The sequence below is a fragment of the Microcaecilia unicolor genome, chromosome 1, assembly GCF_901765095.1.
Source record: "Microcaecilia unicolor chromosome 1, aMicUni1.1, whole genome shotgun sequence".
Lineage (NCBI taxonomy): Eukaryota > Metazoa > Chordata > Amphibia > Gymnophiona > Siphonopidae > Microcaecilia > Microcaecilia unicolor.
Window position 1 is genome coordinate 456,115,799 of NC_044031.1, and position 23,137 is coordinate 456,138,935.

Genomic DNA, 23,137 nt, shown 5'->3' on the forward strand with positions numbered 1-23,137 from the left:
TTCTATAGCACTACAAGGCGTACGCAGCGCTGCACAAACATAGAAGAAAGACAGTCCCTGCTCAAAGGGACAATATGTTACAACTTGGTTATGGATTACATTGTGCAGAGTTATGCGAGACAATCGAAGTATCGTTAAGAATGTAACAATGGGACATAGACATTGAAACATTGGAAGGAGACAATGGGAAGCTTAAAGGGCAGAATTAAGACACAAAGACATATGGTGTACATCTTTCTGTGAGTAAATGTATGAGTGATGTGAGATTACGGGGGATGAGAGATCAGAAGTGGATATATGGTGCATTGAAGATTAGTGAGTGTGGACTCTATGTGTTTTGGCTCTTTCCGTAAAATTTTTCGAAAAGATGGGTCTTCAATAATTTGCGGAAGGAAGCTTGTTCGTGAATTGTTCTTAGGTTGCGCGGCAGTGTATTCCAAAGCTGCGTGCTCATGTAGGAAAAGGTTGACGCGTGTAGAGTCTTGTATTTCAAGCCCTTGCAATTAGGGAAGTGGAGGTTGAGGTATGTTCGGGATGATCTTTTAGCGTTTCTGGGTGGCAGGTCTATCAACTCGGACATGTAGGCTGGGGCTTCGCCGTAAATGATCTTGTGGACTAAGGTGCATACTTTAAAAGTGACGCGTTCCTTAAGTGGAAGCCAGTGTAGTTTCTCTCGTAGTGGTTTTGCCCTTTCATATTTTGGTTTTCCGAAGATGAGTCTGGCTGCTGTATTCTGGGCTGTTTGGAGTTTCCTCAGTATTTGTTCTTTGCAACCTGCGTATAGTGAGTTGCAGTAATCCAGATGGCTGAGGACGAGGGATTGCACTAGGCTGCGAAAGACGAATCTTGGGAAGAATGGTCTTATCCTTTTCAATTTCCACATGCAGTAGAACATCTTTTTAGTTGTGTTGTTTGCGTGGGTTTCGAGTGTTAGGTGGCAGTCGATAGTGACTCCAAGGATTTTTAGCGTTTCTGAGATTGGAAGATTTAGGTTTGGTGTATTTATCGCGGTGCATGCTGGCTTTTTATTTTCTCACTGCCCCTGAAAGACTGTCACAAGGAGACATAACTAAAATTTGCAGTTCTATGGTGGATTGTAGGTTCTCCGCTATGCTTGGGCCTTACCCAACCCCCTGCAGGGTGGAGTGGGTAGAATTTATGCCACCATGGGTCAATTTACCATAGAGACTATGGCCTAATTAAAATCTAATATATATCACATCCTTTCCAGCAACTGCTCTTGAGATTAGGGGCCCTTTTACTGTGCTATGCTAGTAAATGGACTTAGCATGTCCTTATGCGGATGTTTCCCATGTGCTGAACCCAATTCTGGCACAGCCTAAAAGACCCAAAATTCTATTATATCTTTTTCTGGCCATGCGCTGTTTGCATTTACGTGTGGCCATTTAAAATTTACTGCAAGAGCACTTTCCACCTTCTATTTATGAGGCATTAAGGGCTCCCGCATTATCGATGTGCTATCCGATTAATGCAGTGGTAAGGTCAGCACACCAGCTAATTAGCACATGTATGCCCTTCCCTACCCCTGACATGTCCCTTCCAAAAAAATGCAAAAAATATAGTGCACGCTTAGTGTGCAAATGGCAAAACAAAAGCAGAATGCATTTTGGACCAGAGACCATGAGGACATTAAATTAAAATAATTCTAATTGGGCCCAATTTAACTAAGGCATCATCCAATAGCAGTGTGTGAACTGTCTTGGAGCTGCAGGAGATGAACAGATAAAGGTGACGACTGGGAGAGATGTAGGTACCCTGATACCACTGGAAGCTGGACGCTTTGCAGCTTTCGTTTCTCTGAGGGGAGCTATGGCTGAGCAGGTGGCTTCTCTTTCCAACTCAATAGCAGGATTTTATCCAAGTTGCGTTAACAGTGTTTCAAGACTGTGCATTTTGGTGAAGCTAAGTTTTCATATACACCGACATCAGACAGTTTTGTGACCCCTGATGCAGGCGCTTGGTCGCAGGAACACAGACCATGCCGGGTCCACCCAATAGTTTTCCTTTGTCCTGTTCCTGAAGGTCCACTTGCGCTTCTTATATTTCCCATAGCTGCATGTTCCGCAAGTACAGTGCATGTAGTTGCGGACATCCAGGTACGGGGAAATATAAGGAACATTCATAAGTGTAAAGTACAGTAACAAGGACGTGTTTCTCACAGAACTGCCGAAGGACGTCCATCTTACGAAGTACGGCGGGCCTGTAAGAGGGACATCCTTCGGCAGTTCTGTGAGAAACATGTCCTTGTTACTGTACTTGAAAGCAAAGGGGCAGACGATCCGCAAACTCCAAGGTGGAAACTATACAAAGCAGATCGTTAATAAACCAAAATATATTTTATTGATATAACAAAGTTAAAATATGCATACAATAGCCTGTGTCGGGCTATTGTATGCATATTTTAACTTTGTTATATCAATAAAATATATTTTGGTTTATTAACGATCTGCTTGTTACTGTACTTTACACTTATGAATGTTCCTTATATTTTCCCTGTACCTGGATGTTTGCAACTACATGCATTGTACTTACGGAACAACCAGGCACATCAAAGAAATATAGTAATAAGGACGTCTTTCTCGTAGAACCAGCGAAGGATGCTAATATGACAGTACAGTGAGTTTTAGGGATGTCCTTTCATGGTTCTGGAAGATGGGCGTCCTTTTTACTATACTTTGGGTGTTTTGCGATAATGGAATGTCTAAGGACGTCCATACTATTTTTCGATTATACCTACCTGACTTTGGCTGACTTTGCGAGGGCGTCCTAATTCATACTTGGATGACCTTTTGAAAATGCCCCTCTATGTGTCTTACAGAGCAGCTTCACAATAGGTGCCTACTTGGCTTTCACATCTAGATGACCTGTTACAAAATTACTCTTTTAAATCCACCCAGCCCATGCCTGGAACATGTCCCCTTGAATACGCATGTTGGATTTTCTAAAGTTGCTTGTTGTACTCCCATTTCTATGTGTTTAAACCAGTTTTTTTACACATGTAAATGATGTCTAACATTTCAATGTCAGTTCTGAAGTTTCTAATGGTAACACTGCTAAGACAGAGGAATATTTAATTTAAAATAATTTATTTTTCTGTTTCTCTTCTAGGAATTAGTGCTATTGCATCTCCAGTAGCTTTTTCTGCTGGTTTAACTCAGAGGCCGTTTCCCACTGAAATTGGAGTCATCCATTTTAATAAAATACTGATGAACGATGGCGATCACTATGATCCACAAACAGGTAATAGGAGTTAGGTCTATTCCTGTCAGGGAATGTGCAGGATTAACCCATTTAGAAAGACTAACATGCAAGTGTAGAGAAAGTGCAGACCTAGAAGAAGTATTTTTTAGGGCAAGGAAGAGTGGATGAGATACCATTTTGTTCTGGAATGAAGACATTAGAAAACCCTTCTGTGTGCTTTGTTTAATTAAGAGGATAGCAGATAAGTTTAATTCATGCTTGCACCCCATGCATTTGATCCTTGAGTTAAGATGCTAAACTTTGTGATAAAAAGACATTGTGTTATGTACTTTTCTTAGATCACCTGTTTTATGTCAAAGAAAATAGCCATCTACATCAGTGTCCCATGTAGAAACATATATAAGAAATAGCGACAACATTTACTGAGTGCGCATTGCTGGAATACCATTTTAACTTATAAAACTGAAAAATGATCAGGAGTAGGTTTTCCTGCCTGAAAACTGTCATTTGCATTACTTCAGCTGGAGTTACCTTTTAGTTAGTTATGATGTAAGTCAGCAGAGTTCAAGAATAGTATACCATTGAAAAAGGAGGAGACACTCTTTTTATGTTGCTGCTAGCTGCTGAGCAGTTTCCATAGCAATATCTACTAACTATTAGGTGTTTGGGACCCTAAGGATCCTAAGGAGCTTAGCCGAGATTGGGTGGCAGAGCCGGTGGCGGGAGGCGGGGATAGTGCTGGGCAGACTTATACGGTCTGTGCCAGAGCCGGTGGTGGGAGGCGGGGCTGGTGGTTGGGAGGCTGGGATAGTGCTGGGCAGACTTGCACGGTCTGTGCCCTGAAAAGGACAGGTACAAATCAAGGCAAGGTATACACAAAAAGTAGCACATATGAGTTTATCTTGTAGGGCAGACTGGATGGACCATGCAGGTCTTTTTCTGCCGTCATTTACTATATTACCATGTTACTAATAGTTGTTAATCCCTGATACAGCCTATAGAGAGAGACGAAACATGGCCATGCTGGGTTGTGTTTTAAAGTGGCAAGAATAAAAGCCTTTTTAACTATTAGAAGATGTGGGCCCTACCATTAGGCAGTGGCGTAGCTAGGTGGGGCGCAGGGGGAGCGGTCGCTCCCTCAAACAGATTTTTTAGAAGTGATGGCACTTAAGCGCCAAATGCTTGCAGTGCCATTAGCTTTCTCTGCCTCCTCCCCCCTCCCGCGTGAGTCTTGCACCTACTCAGAGTCCTGCCTCTTCCGCCCACCCTCGCCCATCTGTGTGGTCACTCGTTTTTAAAGCCCTGAGGCGTTCTCCCTCCGACAACGGCGATTCACATAGCCAGCCTTCTGCCAGCATTGGAGCCTCTCCCTCAGATGCCTCTCACCTCTGCGGAAGACAGGAAGTTGCATTAGAGGAGGCGGGACGCGCCTGAGGAGAGGCTCCGATGCTGGCAGAAGGCTGGCTATGTGAATTGCCGTTGTCGGAGGGAGAACGCCTCAGGGCTTTAAAAACGAGTGACAACGCGGATGGGAGAGAGCGGGCGGAAAAGACAGGACTCGGAGTAGGTGCAAGACTCGCGCAGGAGGGCAGTGAAAATCACCACGGACGAAACATGTAAGCCTCGGGGGGGGGGGGGGGGGGGGGCTGCAGCTGGAGAAGGGAGAAAGCTGTCCGAGAAGGTTTAATAGACAGGAGTGGAACTCCGCCCATCTAGTCCGTTGTAAGCAAGGAAGTCAGTTTGGTTAATCTGTTTCTACTCCCCCGCAAAATTGTCATTGCCGTTCACTCGAAACAAAGCAAGCAAACTTATGAGCTACTGCATCCAACTTGTAATTTTTTATTGTTGGTCCATCTGTAACAAGTCTAAAGCACTTTCAGTTGGATAGGCAGTGCCTTAAAAGCTGGAGGAGAAAAGAAATAATAATCAAATATCACTAAAAGAGCTTCAAAAATTATTATAGCAGGTAGAAACCGCAGTTATAAACTCTATAGGTTGAGCTCATTTTTCTTTACTGTTCACTGATAGGGACACAGGGGCACTACTAGAAAGGGGGGGGGGTAAGGAGATAGGAACACAGAGAGGCACTACTGGAAGGGGGGAATGGGAATATGGGGTGAAGAGTGAGATGGGGACAAAGAGGTGTCTTTTCATAGGTAGGTCAGGGCTGTTATGGTGTGGTGAGTTTTGTGTTCTAGGGCAGTGTTTAACAAATTAGCGCTAGAGTACCCCCTTGCAAGTCAGGTTTTCAGGCTATCCACAATAAATATGCATGACATTGATTTGCATATACTGCCTCCATTACATGCAAATCTTTTTCATGCAGATTCATTGTGCATAGCCTGAAAACCTGAATGGCAAGAGGGTGCTCCAGGACCACCTAGGGAAACACTTCTCTTGGTCCCACTGTAATATTGATATCACCGTCTTTTCATATGTAGGTTAGGGCTGTTATGGGGTGGTAAGTTTTCAGTACAAGTTTTGGGTGTCTTTTTGCAGGGGGTTGTGTTATTTCACAAAGTGTCTTACCCTATTTGAATGTAGGCTGTGGGGCAAGGGCCACCTTTGGTGGCCTTTGTCACCCAAAATAATAATGCTCAAGACTAGTGTTCTTCACATCCTGTAGAGTCACCTCACAAACAAAAGGCCATTTGATTTAAACAAGGTGTCTAGCAGTGGAAGGAATGTGTGTGCTATTTCTGAGGTGATAGTCACGATTTGAATATTTTTACTTTATAGTTAAGAAGACAGGTTGCCTGCTCTGGCCAGTCCAGGGACCTCTTTGGTGTCCTGCCTCCTGATGTAACTTACTGTTTCCTTGTAGGCAGGACGCAACAGAGACAGCCTGTATTAATCCGTGCCTACTACAGCCCCTGAGCAACAACACAGACACTGTTGTCTAGCTGATACCAACCGGAGCCTATTTTATAAAAGTCTGCTCCCCCTGAGATCAAAACCTGGCTACGCCTCTGCTATTAGGCCACCTAAGGCGGGGGTCTTGGGTGGTAGTCTCCCCTGAGTGGCATATCTCCCTACACTGGCTGCAGTCTGGCATCTCCCCCTTCCTTCTTCAATCCCCTTCCCCGAGCCTACCTTTGTTTATTAAAAGATGGCAGTGGCAGTGATCCCCATTGGCTGCCCTGCCGCTGGCACCGGCCTTTTCTCTCTAGTGCAGCCCACCTCCAACATAACTTCCTGTTTCCTCAGAGGCGGGCCACAGTAGAGAAAAGAGGCTGGTGCCAGTGGCAGGGCAGCCTATGGGAATCGCTGCCACCACTGTCATTTGGAAAACAAAGATAGGCTTGGGGAAGGGAGTTGAAGAAATAAGGGGGGAGATGCCAGACCATGACCCGGGGTGGGGGGGGGGGGGGTGGCAGACACACCATCTCAGCCCTCACCTCAGGTGGCTGATTGCCTTGGGCTGCCCCTGTTGAGGATGTGAAAATTTGGAGAAGGCACCTGACCGATTGTGGCACTTATTTTAAAAGCTCTATTTGTGATTTGGATGTGCATAAATCAGCATTAGGCATGTATATCAAATACACATGTAAATCACGATTTTTAGAAAGCCAGGATATGCATTCCCAAATTCACAATGCATGATATGGGAAGCAGCAAGACCAAAAGATATGCACATATTCCCCATTTCAGAAGGAGAAAGAGATCAACTTTGGGATTTACAACTACTCCCCAGGCCATTTCAGAAAAGTTCTCATTCTTGCCAGTGTACCACAGGAGGGATTTAGGAATGGTAGCCCCTTAAGTCTTCAGTATATTTTATGTCCTCCAGAATTGATTTTGCTGAATGTTTGTTGGCTCTTGCCTTATTTGGTGGCATAAAGGCATGTACATTTCAAAAATGTCACAGATAGGTACGTATCAGCTCATACTTACCTAGTTTGTGAAATACCTACATACACATGTATGTGCAGACACAAAACATCCACATAGCCGTGTTTCCTCCATTGATGTTATCCATATTCCAGTGGCGTAGCTATTTGGGGCCACTGGGGCCTGGCCCCCTGTAGATTTGGCCCTGGACCCCCCCTGCCGACGACCCTCTTGACCCCCCACCATCGCTGTGGGCTACCTTTGCTGGCGGGGAACCCCAACCCCCGCCAGCCGAGATCCTCTTCTTCCGGCACAAGACTTCATTCTGTTTCTGAGTCTGACGTCCTGCACATTGTACGTGCAGGAGGTCAGACTCAGAAACAGAATGAAGCCTTGCGCCGGAAGAAGAGGACCTTGGCCGGTGGAGGTTGGGGTCCCCCGCCAGCAAAGGTAGGCGACGGCAATGGTGGGGGAGGGTTGGCGGTGGGAGGGGGGGTCGAGAGGGTCGTCGGCAGGGAGGGTCAAAGTTGGTGGTGGTGGTGGCAGCAGGGGGGGGGGAGGCTAAAATGTGCCCCCTCACCTCGGGCTCTGGACCCCCCCTCCCGCAGAAGTCTGGCTACGCCCCTGCCATATTCATCATTGTAAAATGGATGCGCCTGTCACACATCCATTTCTGTGTGTATTTTAGAACAAGCTCTACATCAAAGTGAAAGAGGGGTTGGTGGTTGGGAGGCGAGGATAGCGGGGGGCAGACTTATACGGTCTGTCCAGAGCCAGTGATGGGAGGCGGGACTGGTGGTTGGGAGGCGGGAAGTACTGCTGGGCAGACTTGTACGGTCTGTGCCCTGAATAAGGCAGGTACAAATCAAGTTAAGGTATACATATATGAGTTTGTCTTGTTGGGCAGACTGGATGGACCGTGCAGGTCTTTTTCTGCCGTCATCTACTATGTTACTATGTTACTGGAATTGGACATGTACCAACCTGGACATTTCAATTCCAATTTCTACGTTCTATCTAAAATTAGCTTTCATGTGTTTAAAGGTCTGGCATTCTTTCTTTCTCTATAGACCTGACTGCCAGAATCACTTGCTAGAGTAATAAAGCAGTAATGAATTTTGCAAACCTGGTTTTAGAATATAATTAAGAGTAATGGACTTGGAGGAAATAGCATTAAAAAAAATTTTGAGCTTAAGTGATCTTACTAGAAAACAGGACATATAGGAATTAGTGTGACTTTTTAAAATGGCCCCCTAGGCCAGCCATTTCCAACCCAGAGCTCAGGATATCTACAATGAATATGTATGAGATAGATTTGCATGCAAATCTAACTCATAATATTCATTGTGGATATCCTGAAAACCCAATGGGACTAGGTGTGCCCCCAAGGACTGGGTTGGGAACAGCTGCCCTAGGCTATAGTGTCATTTAAACAAAAATTGGTGGGAGTCATATTTGAAGCAGGAAAAAAAATTCTGTGGAAGGTTCACATGCCACGTTGAAGTGAGTTAGCTAGCAGGAGCAATAAACATGTTGACTTAGAGTAGATATGACACAAGCCACAGAGAATAAATGGGAGACAATGGCCTATTTTTACAGCCAGCTCATTTTAAAATATATTTTGTTAAATAGATGTACTTAAAGTGTCATTTAAAAAGCAGCCTTGAGAAAGCAAGTAGTTTGATGTATCGCAAACATAATCACTCCCATATTGTCAAAAGTCTCCATTGTCTTGATGCCAATCTGCCTAAAGTCCAACGACAGTTATTTTTCAGTTTAAGTAAGCATCATATACTTTATCCCCTTCACATGGTGCACAAACCATTTCCTGAAAGGCACTCATTTTCCATACTGACTTCAAAAGCTTTCACACTAGAAAAAAGATTCATAGTGGAACCCCCCCCCCCCCCCCCAACAAAAATCACTCTGCTATTTTAAACAGCAAGTCTAAGACTATATAGATAGAGTGGATGGGGCCCCCTTTAACAATGGGCCTTCAGCGATTGCTGCAAACTCCTGGAACAGCTGTCTGGACATTCTTCTGAAATCATCTGCTATCCCAAAGGCTCCGAGCAAAACACTCCAAAGCGTTGCGTGAATGAGGGTGGTGTTCGCTTTGCCTTTTCCTTGGTGAAATAAAGGGAAGCACATGTTTAATGTTATGTAAAGCTAGGGTAGGGAAGACAGTAAATAAACTAACTCTAGAAAAACATAGGCCACGGGATAGATATCTGCTTCCATTTTAAGCTGGGGATAGGAGCTTTTTGTTGTTCAGAAAATTGTTTCCCATCTTTTGACTGCTTGTAATATCCAAACTTTTCCCAAGGGCTACAGAAGATATTCATGTTCTTTTTATTTCATATGCACATTTTCAATTTTTTTTAAATCCAGGATTATAGGAAGGATAATTTTCAAATGATTATTCCTGGGCAAAACTGTGTGTGTGTGTTTTTTTTTTTTTTTTTTTGGGGGGGGGGAGGGGGGCTGAACATTTCCCATTCCCTATGTCAGTAAATGTACCTGCACTCTTTCACAATATGGGTACCCATGTTGCAAAAGGGATAGATCTGGGGATTTTTCATGGGGTTGGGGAGGTGGGTTAAGGGGTAGGGAATCATTGAACCAGTCAACAACTTAAGTTCAAGAAAGGATTACAAGCAGGGGTGTAGCCGGACATCCAACTTTGGGTGGGCCTGGACTCAAGATGGGTGGGCAGAAGAACCCCTCCCTGTCCCACAGGTGATTTGGTCTCTCCTTGTCTCACCTGCATGTCATCTGCTATTTACAAGGTATGCAGGAGGGACAGTAGTTGGGAGTTTTTAGCTGGTGGGGCTTGGGAATCCCTGCCAGACACAGGTGTGCTGCTACTGGGTGGGCCTGAGCCCAAAGTGGGTGGGCTTGGCCCACCCAGGCCCACCCTCGGCTACGCCACTGATTACAAGACCCAGGCTGACCTAACAGCAAACTGTCCTAAAGAGAAAATGTAAGTGTTTTTGCTAGGGAAAGGAATTGACAGCAGAGGGATTGGTGCTGCTGGACTCCATGTGCGTGTGAGTGGAACATAGATTGAAACCCCACACCAAGGAGGATGGTCAAATGCTAGCCATCCTGCATAACACACAAGGAAGTATCACCCTCCAGTGTAACACATGATGCACTGAAGTGGCAAGCTGCTAATTCACATGGAGGAAAGGGAAACCAGAGGCAGTGATGATGCAGCAGCAGGGGAAAGAGTAGGTGCGCTGTAAAGAAGTAGCCACAGGCCCACAGCCTAAGCAGCATCACTTGCAGTCCCACATTTATCTGCCAGTTCCCATCTTTGTTGTTGACACAGGTCTTGCTACAGCGATAAGGGGACCAGCATTGGTTCACTTATGTGAGATCCATCCCTGCATTAAGTTCTATGACACAGTACCTTGCAGAGTCCTTTCCTACCTACCAACCAGAATGCACAATGAATCAGTATTCTCAGTGGCAGGGACTATCATGACGCTACATCTTTCACAGCTAGCAGCAGTCTCAGGGGGGAAATGCTGATATTCCAATGGACAAATGCATCCCATTTGTTTTCCCATGCAAGTGGGACTAAGCGTACAGCCCCACTAAAGCAATGCATTCCCACACTCTGCCCTCTTACTGTGGGTTTGCCAGTTGTCCCACCAGGTATAGCTGCTTGGTCTTTTTGTTAGCACTAGGTTCTTTTGTCACCACCTACAAAGACATTAAATAAAGAAAAGCTTTTTGGTGCTGCTGCTGTAGCCGGTGTCACTGTTCACCCACTTTGTTCCAGACCTGCCCTGTTGACTTGGTTCCAGTAGGTTTTGTTAGGCCCACAGACAAAACAGAAAAAGAGAGGGAGAGACAAAAAAAATAAATAAATAAAATAACAGCCCTCCTCCTTCCCTGCACTTCTCTGCTCCTGGTGCAGTTGTAGCCTATGTCACTGCCAGTGACAAGCATACTCTCTTGGTTCCAGTGCTGCTGCAGTGTGGTGTAATTAGTTGCCTTGCTGCAATCTTTTTTCCACTGTGGTGTTTTGTTAATGAATCAGCTAGATTCGGTTTCAATTGGGCAGATGCTCCTGTCTTAGATTTCCTGGAGGGACAGATATGTGGTAGTGGCAGCAGCAAGGTTGAGGCAAAGAAAGAGAAAGGAAACATAAGAACGTAAGAGTTGCTATAATGGGACAGGCTGAAGGTCCATCAAGCCCAAGATCCTGGTTTCACAAGTCCATTTTAATAATGGCTTATGGACTTTTCTTTTAGGAAATTATCAAAAACTTTTTAAACCCCGCTAAGCTAACATCTTTTACCACAGTCTTTGGCAATGAATTCCAGAGTTTACTTACACATTGAATGAATAGAAATAAAACAAAATAAAACATGGAACAGAAAATAAGATGATACCTTTTTTATTGGACATAACAATACATTTCTTGATTAGCTTTCAAGGTATCATCTTATTTTCTTTTCCATGTTTTATTTTGTTTTATTTCTATTCATTACCTTTAAAAGTGGACTAACACAGCTACCACACCTCTCTATACATTGAATGAAGAAACAGCGGCATAGCGAGGCTGGCTGACACCCCCCTCGGCGCACGCAACCCCCCCGGAGTGCATCTTTACCGCTGGCGCTCCGCCCCGCCGAGTGCACGTCATCTCTGGGAGCTGCGTCGGCTCCGTTGGTTCCCTGCTTTCTCTGCCCCGGAACAGGAAGTAACCTTCTCTGCCCCGGAACAGGAAGTAACCTGTTCCGGGGCAGAGAGAGCAGGTAACCAGAGGTGCCGACACCCCCCCAGCGCATGCACCCGGGGCGGACCGCCCCACCGCCCCCCTTCCTACGCCACTGTGAAGAAATCTAACCCCCTTTTTTTTTTCTTAGTGGTAACATCTGGGGGTAGGCAGGGCAGGGTCAGATACCTGAACTTGAAATGGAGTGATTTGATGTGATTGAAGAACTGTTCTGGATGGCTGTTTCTGTGTGAATGGTTTGTGTCTTTACTTTATGGATTGGCATTCTTTTCTATTTTCTGAATTAGATTGTAAACTACTCTGGCCATTTTTGAAGAGTGGTATATCAAATGCTGTAAACTATTTTCTCTGGTTTGTTTTAAATTTACTACGCTGTAGTTTGATTGCATGCCCTCCTCCCCCTCCAGTCCTTGGATTTTTGGAAAAAGTAAACAAGTGATTTATGTCTATCTGTTCCACCCCACCTCTATCATATCTCCCCTCAGCCATATCTTCCCCAAGGTGAAGAGCCCTAGTCACTTTAGTCTTTCCTCATAGGGAAATCGTCCCATCCCCTTTATCATTTTCATCGACCTTCTCTGTACCTTTTCTAATTCTGATATATCTTTTTAGACATGTGGTAACCAGAATCGCACACAGTGTTCAAGGTGTGGTCACATCATAGAGCAATACAAAGGCATTATAATCTCATTTTTGTTTCCCATTCCTTTCCTAATAATTCTTAACATTTTATTGCTTTCTTAGCTGCTGCTGCACACTTAGCAGAGGGTGTTCAACATATCATCAACGACACCTAGATCCTCTTCCTGAGCAGTGACTCCTACTGTGGAGCCTTGCAGCATGTAACTATAGCTTGGGGTTCTCTTTCAATGCATCACTTTGCCCGTGCTCACATTAAATGTTATCCGCCATTTGGATGCCCAGTCTCCTGGTCTTGTAAGGTCCTCTTGCAATTTTTCACAATCTTCTTATGATTTAACAACTTTGAATAACTATAGCATCAGCAAATTTAATCACCTCACTAGTTGTTTCCAGATCATTTATAAATATGCTAAAAACTATCTACCCTTCTCTATTGTGAATACTGACTATTTAACCCTACTCTCTGTGTTTTTTTTCTTCTTTTAACCAGTTCTTAATCCACAATAGGACACTGCCTCCTATCCCCTGACTTTCTTATTTCCTCAGGAGTTATTCATGAGGTACTTTGCCAAATGCCTTTTGAAAATCCAGATAGACAATATTGACCAGGTCACCGCTATTCATGTGTTTATTCACTCCTTCAAAGAAATGTAACAGATTTGGGAGGCAATATTTTCCCTTTACTAATCCATGTTAGCTTTGTTTTATTAATCCATACCTATGTTTATGCCTAGTAATTTTGTTCTTTACAAGTGTCTCTACCATTTTGCCTGGCACCAACATCAGGCTCACTGATCTAATTTCCTGGGTCACCTCTGAAACCCCTTAAAAAAAATTGGTGTTACATTGGCCATCCTCCAATCTTCTGGTACACAGTAAATGACTGCAGATAAAGACCCACATTGTCCATGCAGTCTGCCTAACCAGTGGCCAGAGCTGCAACCACCACTCTGTGTGAGCTCCAGTCACCCATCCTTAAATGCTGGTTATCACCATGCCGATATAGGCAGCCAAACTTGGAGTCTTGGTTATTACTGACAGTATTCAACTGACCAATCAAGATGTCTTACCCTGGGCCCTGAGCTGCACAGCACCCTCACTCGCAACACATGACAATAAAGTGATCTATAACACTGGAGTTGCTTAATCTTAATCAGCTAGAACTGAATATTCCGCCAGGGTCATTATGCTCATATTAGCCCTCTCCTCAAGTCACTTCACTGGCTTCCTATCCGTTTCCGCATGCAGTTCAAACTCCTCTTATTGACCTATAAGTGCATTCACTCTGCAGCTCCTCAGTACCTCTCCACTCTCATCTCTCCCTACATTCCTCCCCGGGAACTCTGTTCACTGGGTAAATCTCTCTTATCTGCCAACCCTTCTCCCCCACTGCTAATTCCAGACTCCGTTCCTTTTATCTTGCTGCACCATATGCCTGGAATAGACTTCCTGAGCTGGTACATCAAGCTCCATATCTGGCCGTCTTCAAATCTAAGCTAAAAGCCCACCTTTTTGATGCTGCTTTTAATTCCTACTCTTGTTCACTTGTTCAGAACCCTTATTTTATCATCCTCACTTTAATATTCCCTTATCTCTTATTTGTCCTGTTTGTCCTAATTAGATTGTAAACTCTGTCGAGCAAGGACTGTCTCTTCATATTCAAGTGTACAGCGCTGCGTACGTCTAGTAACGCTATAGAAATGATAAGTAGTAGTAGTAGCTAGTGCTGAATATTCGCTTAGCTGCTTAAGTTGCTGTGGCCAGAACTGAAAGTGGATATTCAATGCCAGTCGCCGGCTATTGCCCAGCATTGAAGATCTGGGTCAGCACCAGTGGTGGCAGCTAACTGTGCTGCCTGCCATCGGCAGCTGAATGTGGAGGGGGGGGGGGGTGGTATTTCCATCCATAGCAGGGGTTCTCAACGTAGTCCTTGGGACACACCTAGCCAGTTAGGATTTCAGGATACCCACAATGAATATGCATGAGATAGATATGCATAAGATAAATTTACATACAAGGTAAGTAGGGCATGCAAATCTATCTCAGGAATATTCGTTATGTGTATCCTGAAAACCTGACTGGCTAGGTATGTCATGAGGAATTAGTTGAGAACCCCTGATCCATAGTTCCAAGATGCATTTTGTGTACTGCAGAATTTTTAATCTATTCCGTTCAAGGTCCCCTTAATGTATAACGCTATTCCTTCACTTAATTGTTCCACCTTCACCCTGCGATATAATTTGTACCCTAGTATGACCATGTCCCATTTGTTATCTTCTTGCCACCAGGTCTCAGAGATGCCTATATCTATTTTTTCAGTTAGTGCAATATATTCTAACTCTCCCATCTTATTTCTTAGGGCTCTGGCATTCGCATATAGACATTTTAAACTATGTTTGTTGTTCCTATTTACATCTTGCTCAGCAGTTGCGTGATAATTTGTAATCTTGAAAATGTGTCTTCTCTTTCTTTAAAGAATCTGGTCTACTACGACCTTTATTGCAACCTCACTATTGGGATGCCCTCTCTTCCCAGTTTGATGATATTGTTTAAATACACTATGTTCCAAACCATGCATTTCTGAGCACCTGTCAGCCTTCCCCCAGTTTCTAGTTTAAAAGCTGCTCTATCACTTTTTAAAATACTGATACCAGCAGCCTGGTTTCACCCTGGTTAAGGAGAAGCTCCTCTTTCCAGAATAGGCTCCACTACTATTCTGGAACAACAACAACAACAACAACAACAACAACAACAAAATCATATTTAATTCCACCATGCTTAATCAAGCATTTAAATGCATTTAATAACAAGAATGATGCTTCAATACTTTTTGCTTTTCGTCTCATGGCCAAGAAAGCTTTCCACCTCTCTTGAGTGATCTTAGTCTCATGTCTGGATAAATCCAGATCTTTTGGCCATGAAATGTTGTCTGTGAGTTACGAAAACAGAGTCTCATCAATGCATTTGCATCTTGCTCAAAAACAAATAAGAGCACAAGTGTGGCCCACTCAGTGGTTTCAGATAAAGATTCCTCCAAAATTGCCGACAAATTATTTAGGTTCATACCATCTTCCTGCATTTGAACCCCTGGTTTATCCCCTGAAGAACTTGAAGCATTTGGTGTGTAGTAAATACGATTGCTTGGAGTAATATTGGCAGGGGTAAACTTCAAAACATCAATCAAATATTCTTTAAACAATTCTCCAGGTAGGATCCCAGGGGACCTTACAAAGTGTACTTTATTTCTTATTAGTCTCAAGCAGGCCCAGACTGTGTTCTGGGCAACTTATATTAAGAGATCAAGTACATTGTTACATTTTAGACTCAACATTTCAAGAAGAAAAACATTGTTACATTTTAGGGTCATAACAGTTGTAGTTGGGGGTTATTGGGGTGGTGTACAAATCATCACTCATTCCCTAACACGTATTTTCTGAACAGATGAGTCTTCAACTGTACTCTGATAGATAGGATAAGATTGTCGAGTACACTGTCTTAAATCTGACACCTTTTGTTGATAGAAATACTAGGTCCAGAAGATTTCTTTTCATTCTTCTCAGGCCTTTTTTTTAGCCATTTGCTGACCTTGTTTATCAAAGGTTAGGTATCTCTCAATTGTTACCCTAGTATTTTCAGTTCTTTTTCAATTTTCAATGGTATTCTATTGAAGTATGGTTGTATGTTTGACACCTCTGTGGTAGGTGCTGTGATTACTGAAATCTTTATTTTGTCACAATTTAGTTTAAGATATAGACATGATGCCCCTTTGTCAACCAGTGTCAGACCATGGTTGACCAGTGTGTTAACATCATCTTTGTCTTTATGAAAGAAAAAATAGTGTTATTTAATCTGTGTAGAAGCAGTTAATTCCATTCCTCTCCATATAGAAATCCTGGGTGGACATCAGGACATTGAATAGGACTGGTGATGGGGTGGGGGGGGGGGATCCCTGTGTGTGCTGTCCAGTTTAATAACTAGAGATTTAATTTCCTATTCTAGTTTTCTATTTGCTCTATTGTCCTATGGGAAAAAAAGCATTGTTATTAAACTCCTTCAAGCCTTTAATGTCTTCCCACACTTTGTGAAACTAGAGTGTGTTACACAGTTCCATCAAGTCTGCAATTTTAGCAAGCACTTCAGTTTTAGCAGCTAAAAATTTTACCTCTTTGGTAGATTGAGTAATCATAGTGGCCAAATTTTGAAGTCCCTTCCAGACATACTCCAGTGTTACTACTGTGGGCGTGGCAATCTCCACTCCAGCCTCTCCTTTGGCAGTCAAACCAGCAGGCACTACTGCCTCAAACGCAGACTTCCACTGCCTGCAAATCTGATGCCAGTGGGGCTGCTGGATGCAGTGGGTGGGGGGGGGGGGGGGGCAGAGGTTGGAGCTGGAAGGAAAAGACAGATCTCTGGCCCTTTAATGGTGGAAGTTCCTTACTTCACCTTCCTCTGGAAACTGTGGGTGCTGTTATGGTGAACTGGTTGAGCAGAAAAGGAGGTTTGGGCCTGAGAGGGAATTGCCTGAACCAGCCCCTTACACTTAGTATTTGGAATTAGAAAATCAGAGGCAAGACTCCATTCAACTCAAACGCTGCCTCCCGCCTTACTTTCCACGCCGCCATTTTGCCACTTCTCCGGTATTTCCTTAACCTGCCTTAAATCCACTCTTCCATTCTTGCACCTTTTCTGCACTGATGGCTTCTCCATTGCAGATTTGTCATCAGCCATGGGCCTGACTCCTGCACCTGCTGGCCCCACCACAGACCTGGAATGTCAGAATTGGGTCTAAGACCAAATGCATAAGGGATGTGCACATGGAAAGTGAGAATGGGCTGCTGGGAGGGAAAACACAGAATGGTTTAATGTATCTAGACAGAACTTTAAATGTGTTAAAGATATAAACATACATTTAAATGTCTCAATGATGGCTTCATAGCAGTGCTGTGCACTACCAAGTATAGCAACAGGGGTATGATTTCTAGTGCAGGTCTTCCGCATCTTGCACTGGCCGGATAAGGGGAGAGAAGCTGTGGAAGCAGTGTTCATAATTTGGGTGAGGATTAATCATAATCATTTTTAAACAGTGGCCAGATTTAGAGTCCCATAATTGCAGGATTCATGATCACACCCTAATGAATGGTCTCCAGCTAAAGACTGTCTTTATGATGAATGGGCTAGGTGCACTAAGAGGGGATACAGGTTTCAGGTTTATTTAACTTTTGATATACCACCCTATAGAAGAAGCTTCTTTCTAGGCTGCTTACAAAGCATAAAATCCATTTAAAAGAAACATTTAAACAAAAGAAAATTAGAACAGATGGGGAAAAAGAGTAGAACTCCATTATCTTATAGAAAAGTTAGGGAGGGATACAGGTGAATCTACTTGTCTCACTCCTCTCAGGTAGTTGTGAATGAAGAGGCATGGCATCTGAGTCCAACATCAAATCTGACCTGATTTTTGATTGAGATGGAAGCTAAAAGGAACAAGAGAAAAATGTCTAACACCTCTCTCTCTCTCTCCCCCCCCCCCCCCCGCCATGTTCACTTACCAATCATGTAAATTCCTACAAATCATCCATATTTCTCTATCACTGAAGAATATTAGTTTCTACATTGTTGTAATCATTACTCTGTATCTTTAACTACAATCTGTAAGCCACATTGAACTTAACCTACTTTCAGGAAAATGTGGGATATAAATGTCAGTAATAACACCCAAAATAGAACTAATCATGAAAAAAAAAAAAACCCTAGAATGCTGAAGATGATCTGGAAGGACGTGATGTCAATGAAAGTCTGCTTTGGAGCAGGTGTAAATTTGAACAGGAGATTGTGGGGAAGCAGTTTTACAAAGGCTCATGGGCAGAGAGCTTGTTATCTTTATAAAATAGTTGCAACACACGTGCCTCTGTGGCTTTCCATCCTAGATGCACTGCTTTAAATTACCCATATGGCAGAGGATCCCAAACCTGGCCCTGGAGGCACCCCCAGCCAGTCAGGATTTCAGGATACTCACAATGAATATTCATAAGAGAGATTTGCATGCACTGCCTCCACTACATGCAAATCTGTCTCATGAATAGTCATTGTGGATATCATGAAAACCTGACAGGCTGGGGTGCATCCAGTATCGGGTTTGGGAACCACTGCCATATAGCATAGCATTCTTTTAACCACAAAGTTCTTGTCTTTTAGGCATCTTCACTGCTCCGTACGAGGGTCGTTACCTTATCTCAGCAGTTCTTACTCCTGAAAGAGATAACTACGTGGCAGCAGTGTTGTCAGTGTCCAATATGAGTTTTGCACAACTGGACACATCCGGCTATAGAAGAGAACTACTGGAATATCACAAACCGAATACAGGAAAACAAACCTGCAGTGGCCCTGGGACCTTTCACCTTGCTCTTCATCTGAAAACGGGAGATGAAGTCAACATTGTTGTAACTGGGGGCAGATTAGCCTACACTGATGCCGATGAAATCTACTCTACATTCAGTGGTGTGTTTTTATATCCTTCCCCTTTTCACACATAGCTGCTAGCTCAGAGGGACAAGACACTTTGAAAGAAAACAAAATAATTGTAATAAATATTTGAAGCTTTAATATATTCATTTTATACATTTGGTTTGTGACGGTTGATATTTATGATTGGTATCGTGCTCTTGCTTTCTGGCAGAAGACAGAACTTTAAACACCACTCAACGACTGAATTCTTCAGTAACTGTCACAGTAACTTGTCTCAATAACAACCTTTTCCATCAATGAATTTGATTTTTTTTTTCCCACTTATAGCTAACTTGTGCGCAAGGTGTCCTTTAAATTTACCTCACAGTCTGTTTTCCTGTCCTACTAAATAATCAGTTTGTACATTGTGCACAAACGTTTTCCATCCTCTCACATTGTGTTCTCAAATGGGGGTCCAACTTTGAATGTTATAGACATGCAGAATTATTAATCTTTCACAAAAAGTATTCTTGTATTGCTAAGCTGGTTTATGGAAATTCATAATTGATACATGTTGCCAGGAATTGTAGAACACCATGCATTTACCCGAATAATGGTTGTTGTTGCCAGCTCATGAGCATGATGGACACCATCAGCTTATTCATTCTAGTGAGCAGACAACAAATCCTTTCACAATATAACATTTTCGCATGTATGTGGCCTCCTATAAAATATCAACCATAGCTAAGGAGGAGTTTGAGCTCAGAACAGTTAATTCAGAGGCATGGTTTTTATCATTATTCCAGAGTGCAAAACTATTATTTATTAGTCTTATCACACTTGGTGGTGAATTACTAGTTTACGCCTAAAGTTCAAGTACATACTTTTGATGGTGCATATTTTGCTCATAAGCATATACAGGGGTAGAGTTTGGGTGAAGCTTGGGCAGAGCACACATGTATATGCAGAGATGATAAAATATGTTTAACTATGCTTTGTACTTAAAAATAAGGTGCCAACTTCTGCTAGTATTCTATAAAGACAAGTTGATGTATATAAGTTTTTATAAAACTGATCGAACATGGGCCCCTGAAAATGTGATTACACTAGGCACCACTTTATAAAATTACCCTAAAATTGGGGTTATAGGATGGTGGTTTGAAATGGGAGCAGTAAAAATTAATAAAACCTGAACCTTCTAAAATCTTATTGTTGATTAAAAATAATATACAAACTTAAAAAGCTCCCAAATATCTTGATATATTTTTACACATAGAATTTTTTATTTTATTTTTGCAGGACACAAGTACAGCCATTTTTTTTTAATGAAGTAAGGGACCAAAGACTCCTCTAAGGACAAAGCCTTTGATCATTGTTGATGGGCATCCTATTTGAAAAATAGTAATTGAATCATATGTAGAAAGCACTGGGGATGATTTAGGAAGCGATGGCATGAGCCTCATCACCAAATCTGCCCATTGCTTTCCCATCACTGAAGGGAATCCTTCTCTTCCACTCCCTGTCCCTGCATTTTTGCACCATAATCTTGAATCCTGCCTTAGCAAAACTTTGAACATCTTTAGTACTTTTATAGGGGATTACGATAAAAGTTCACAGTAGCAGTGTCTGCATGATTATGCAGAAAGAATCCCAACATAACACAAATTCCCAGTGCTGAAGAAGTGTTTTAGGGTTTGGGCCAGTCTCATGGTTTGAAGCACTCCATCTTGACAAAACTAGAGGTGCACTGAACAGGTAAGTGCTCCATAAAGAAAAGTTGGGTTATTTTATCACACGGTCTCATTTTATGCAGTGAGACCCTGTGGTAAAATAACCTGACTTAACAGTAGCCCACACTGATAACTCCCCCTCCCCACCAGTGGGGTCTACAGGTTGCCAGGGATCAAGGTATGTGCGTTTATCAGTGTGCATCTGGTTCATATGGGCACCTAAAAAAATTTCAGTGCACACAAAATTGACTGTACACACATAAACCCCGTATGAATTAACACAGACAATTGATCTGCATGCATTAAGTTCTAACCTGTATATATAAAAAAAGATAAAACAAATGTGTGAAATAGACTAACAAAAAATGGCTGGAAAAAAAATCAAGATAAACCTAGAAATAAACTTGAAACTCAGAGCACATACACACTTTAAATAAGGGTGTGTAAATTTGCTCATTATAGGCTGGCACCTATCATTTGGAACTGTCCCCTAGAGTCCTAAGGGGGAGGGTCTGAAAAAGTGGTTGCTAGAATCTGAGGACTGAACTTCAGATCTGAATATTTAAATGTGTGTGCATCTTGGGTTTTGACTTTAGCTTTTGCAGGAGAAATCCAGGGGGGGGGGGGGGGGGGCTACATGACTTCCCTACTTCCAGGTGGACATATATAGAATGACAAACTTGTTTGTGTAATGAACTCAAGATAGCAAAATCATATTAGGCTGCAGACAAAAATAAAAATACTTTTCTTGTTTTTTTTGCATCTTGCTCTAGAAATGGAAAAATAAAACTGTAGATTTATAAACAATTTTTTTTTTTTAGGTAGATGTGGAAAATGTCCTTTGCAGAGCATTCATTAAAGAATAATTCAGACTTTGTTCCTTGATAGTACATAAGTACATAAGTACATAAGTAGTGCCATACTGGGAAAGACCAAAGGTCCATCTAGCCCAGCATCCTGTCACCGACAGTGGCCAATCCAGGTCAAGGGCACCTGGCACGCTCCCCAAACGTAAAAACATTCCAGACAAGTTATACCTAAAAATGAGGAATTTTTCCAGTCCATTTAATAGCGGTCTATGGACTTGTCCTTTAGGAATCTATCTAACCCCTTTTTAAACTCCGTCAAGCTAACCGCCCGTACCACGTTCTCCGGCAATGAATTCCAGAGTCTAATTACACGTTGGGTGAAGAAAAATTTTCTCCGATTCGTTTTAAATTTACCACACTGTAGCTTCAACTCATGCCCTCTAGTCCTAGTATTTTTGGATAGCGTGAACAGTCGCTTCACATCCACCCGATCCATTCCACTCATTATTTTATACACTTCTATCATATCTCCCCTCAGCCGTCTCTTCTCCAAGCTGAAAAGCCCTAGCCTTCTCAGCCTCTCTTCATAGGAAAGTCGTCCCATCCCCACTATCATTTTCGTCGCCCTTCGCTGTACCTTTTCCAATTCTACTATATCTTTTTTGAGATACGGAGACCAGTACTGAACACAATACTCCAGGTGCGGTCGCACCATGGAGCGATACAACGGCATTATAACATCCGCACACCTGGACTCCATACCCTTCTTAATAACACCCAACATTCTATTCGCTTTCCTAGCCGCAGCAGCACACTGAGCAGAAGGTTTCAGCGTATCATCGACGACGACACCCAGATCCCTTTCTTGATCCGTAACTCCTAACGCGGAACCTTGCAAGACGTAGCTATAATTCGGGTTCCTCTTACCCACATGCATCACTTTGCACTTGTCAACATTGAACTTCATCTGCCACTTGCACGCCCATTCTCCCAGTCTCGCAAGGTCCTCTTGTAATCGTTCACATTCCTCCTGCGACTTGACGACCCTGAATAATTTTGTGTCATCGGCGAATTTAATTACCTCACTAGTTATTCCCATCTCTAGGTCATTTATAAATACATTAAAAAGCAACGGACCCAGCACAGACCCCTGCGGGACCCCACTAACTACCCTCCTCCACTGAGAATACTGGCCACGCAATCCTACTCTCTGCTTCCTATCTTTCAACCAGTTCTTAATCCATAATAATACCCTACCTCCGATTCCATGACTCTGCAATTTCTTCAGGAGTCTTTCGTGCGGCACTTTGTCAAACGCCTTCTGAAAATCCAGATATACAATATCAACCGGCTCCCCATTGTCCACATGTTTGCTTACCCCCTCAAAAAAATGCATTAGATTGGTGAGGCAAGACTTCCCTTCACTAAATCCGTGCTGACTTTGTCTCATCAGTCCATGTTTTTGTATATGCTCTGCAATTTTATTCTTAATAATAGCCTCCACCATCTTGCCCGGCACCGACGTCAGACTCACCGGTCTATAATTTCCCGGATCTCCTCTGGAACCTTTCTTAAAAATCGGAGTAACATTGGCTACCCTCCAGTCTTCCGGTATTACACTCGATTTTAGGGACAGATTGCATATTTCTAACAGTAGCTCCGCAAGTTCATTTTTTAGTTCTATTAATACTCTGGGATGAATACCA

The 23,137-nt window shown here is 42.9% G+C and overlaps 1 protein-coding gene across 2 annotated transcripts in view; it reads left to right on the forward strand.

Annotated features, from left to right (window-relative positions):
- EMILIN2 (elastin microfibril interfacer 2) overlaps nucleotides 1-20,210 on the forward strand; it is a 133,157-nt gene extending 112,947 nt beyond the window's left edge. For both annotated transcript variants that reach the window (XM_030213037.1, XM_030213045.1), the window contains exons 7-8: nucleotides 3,130-3,261; nucleotides 18,644-20,210. In XM_030213037.1, coding sequence (XP_030068897.1) covers nucleotides 3,130-3,261; nucleotides 18,644-18,981 — 470 coding nt within the window. In that variant the 3' untranslated portion in view covers nucleotides 18,982-20,210. The remainder of the gene's footprint in view (nucleotides 1-3,129; nucleotides 3,262-18,643) is intronic.
- The last annotated feature ends 2,927 nt before the right edge of the window (nucleotides 20,211-23,137 follow it).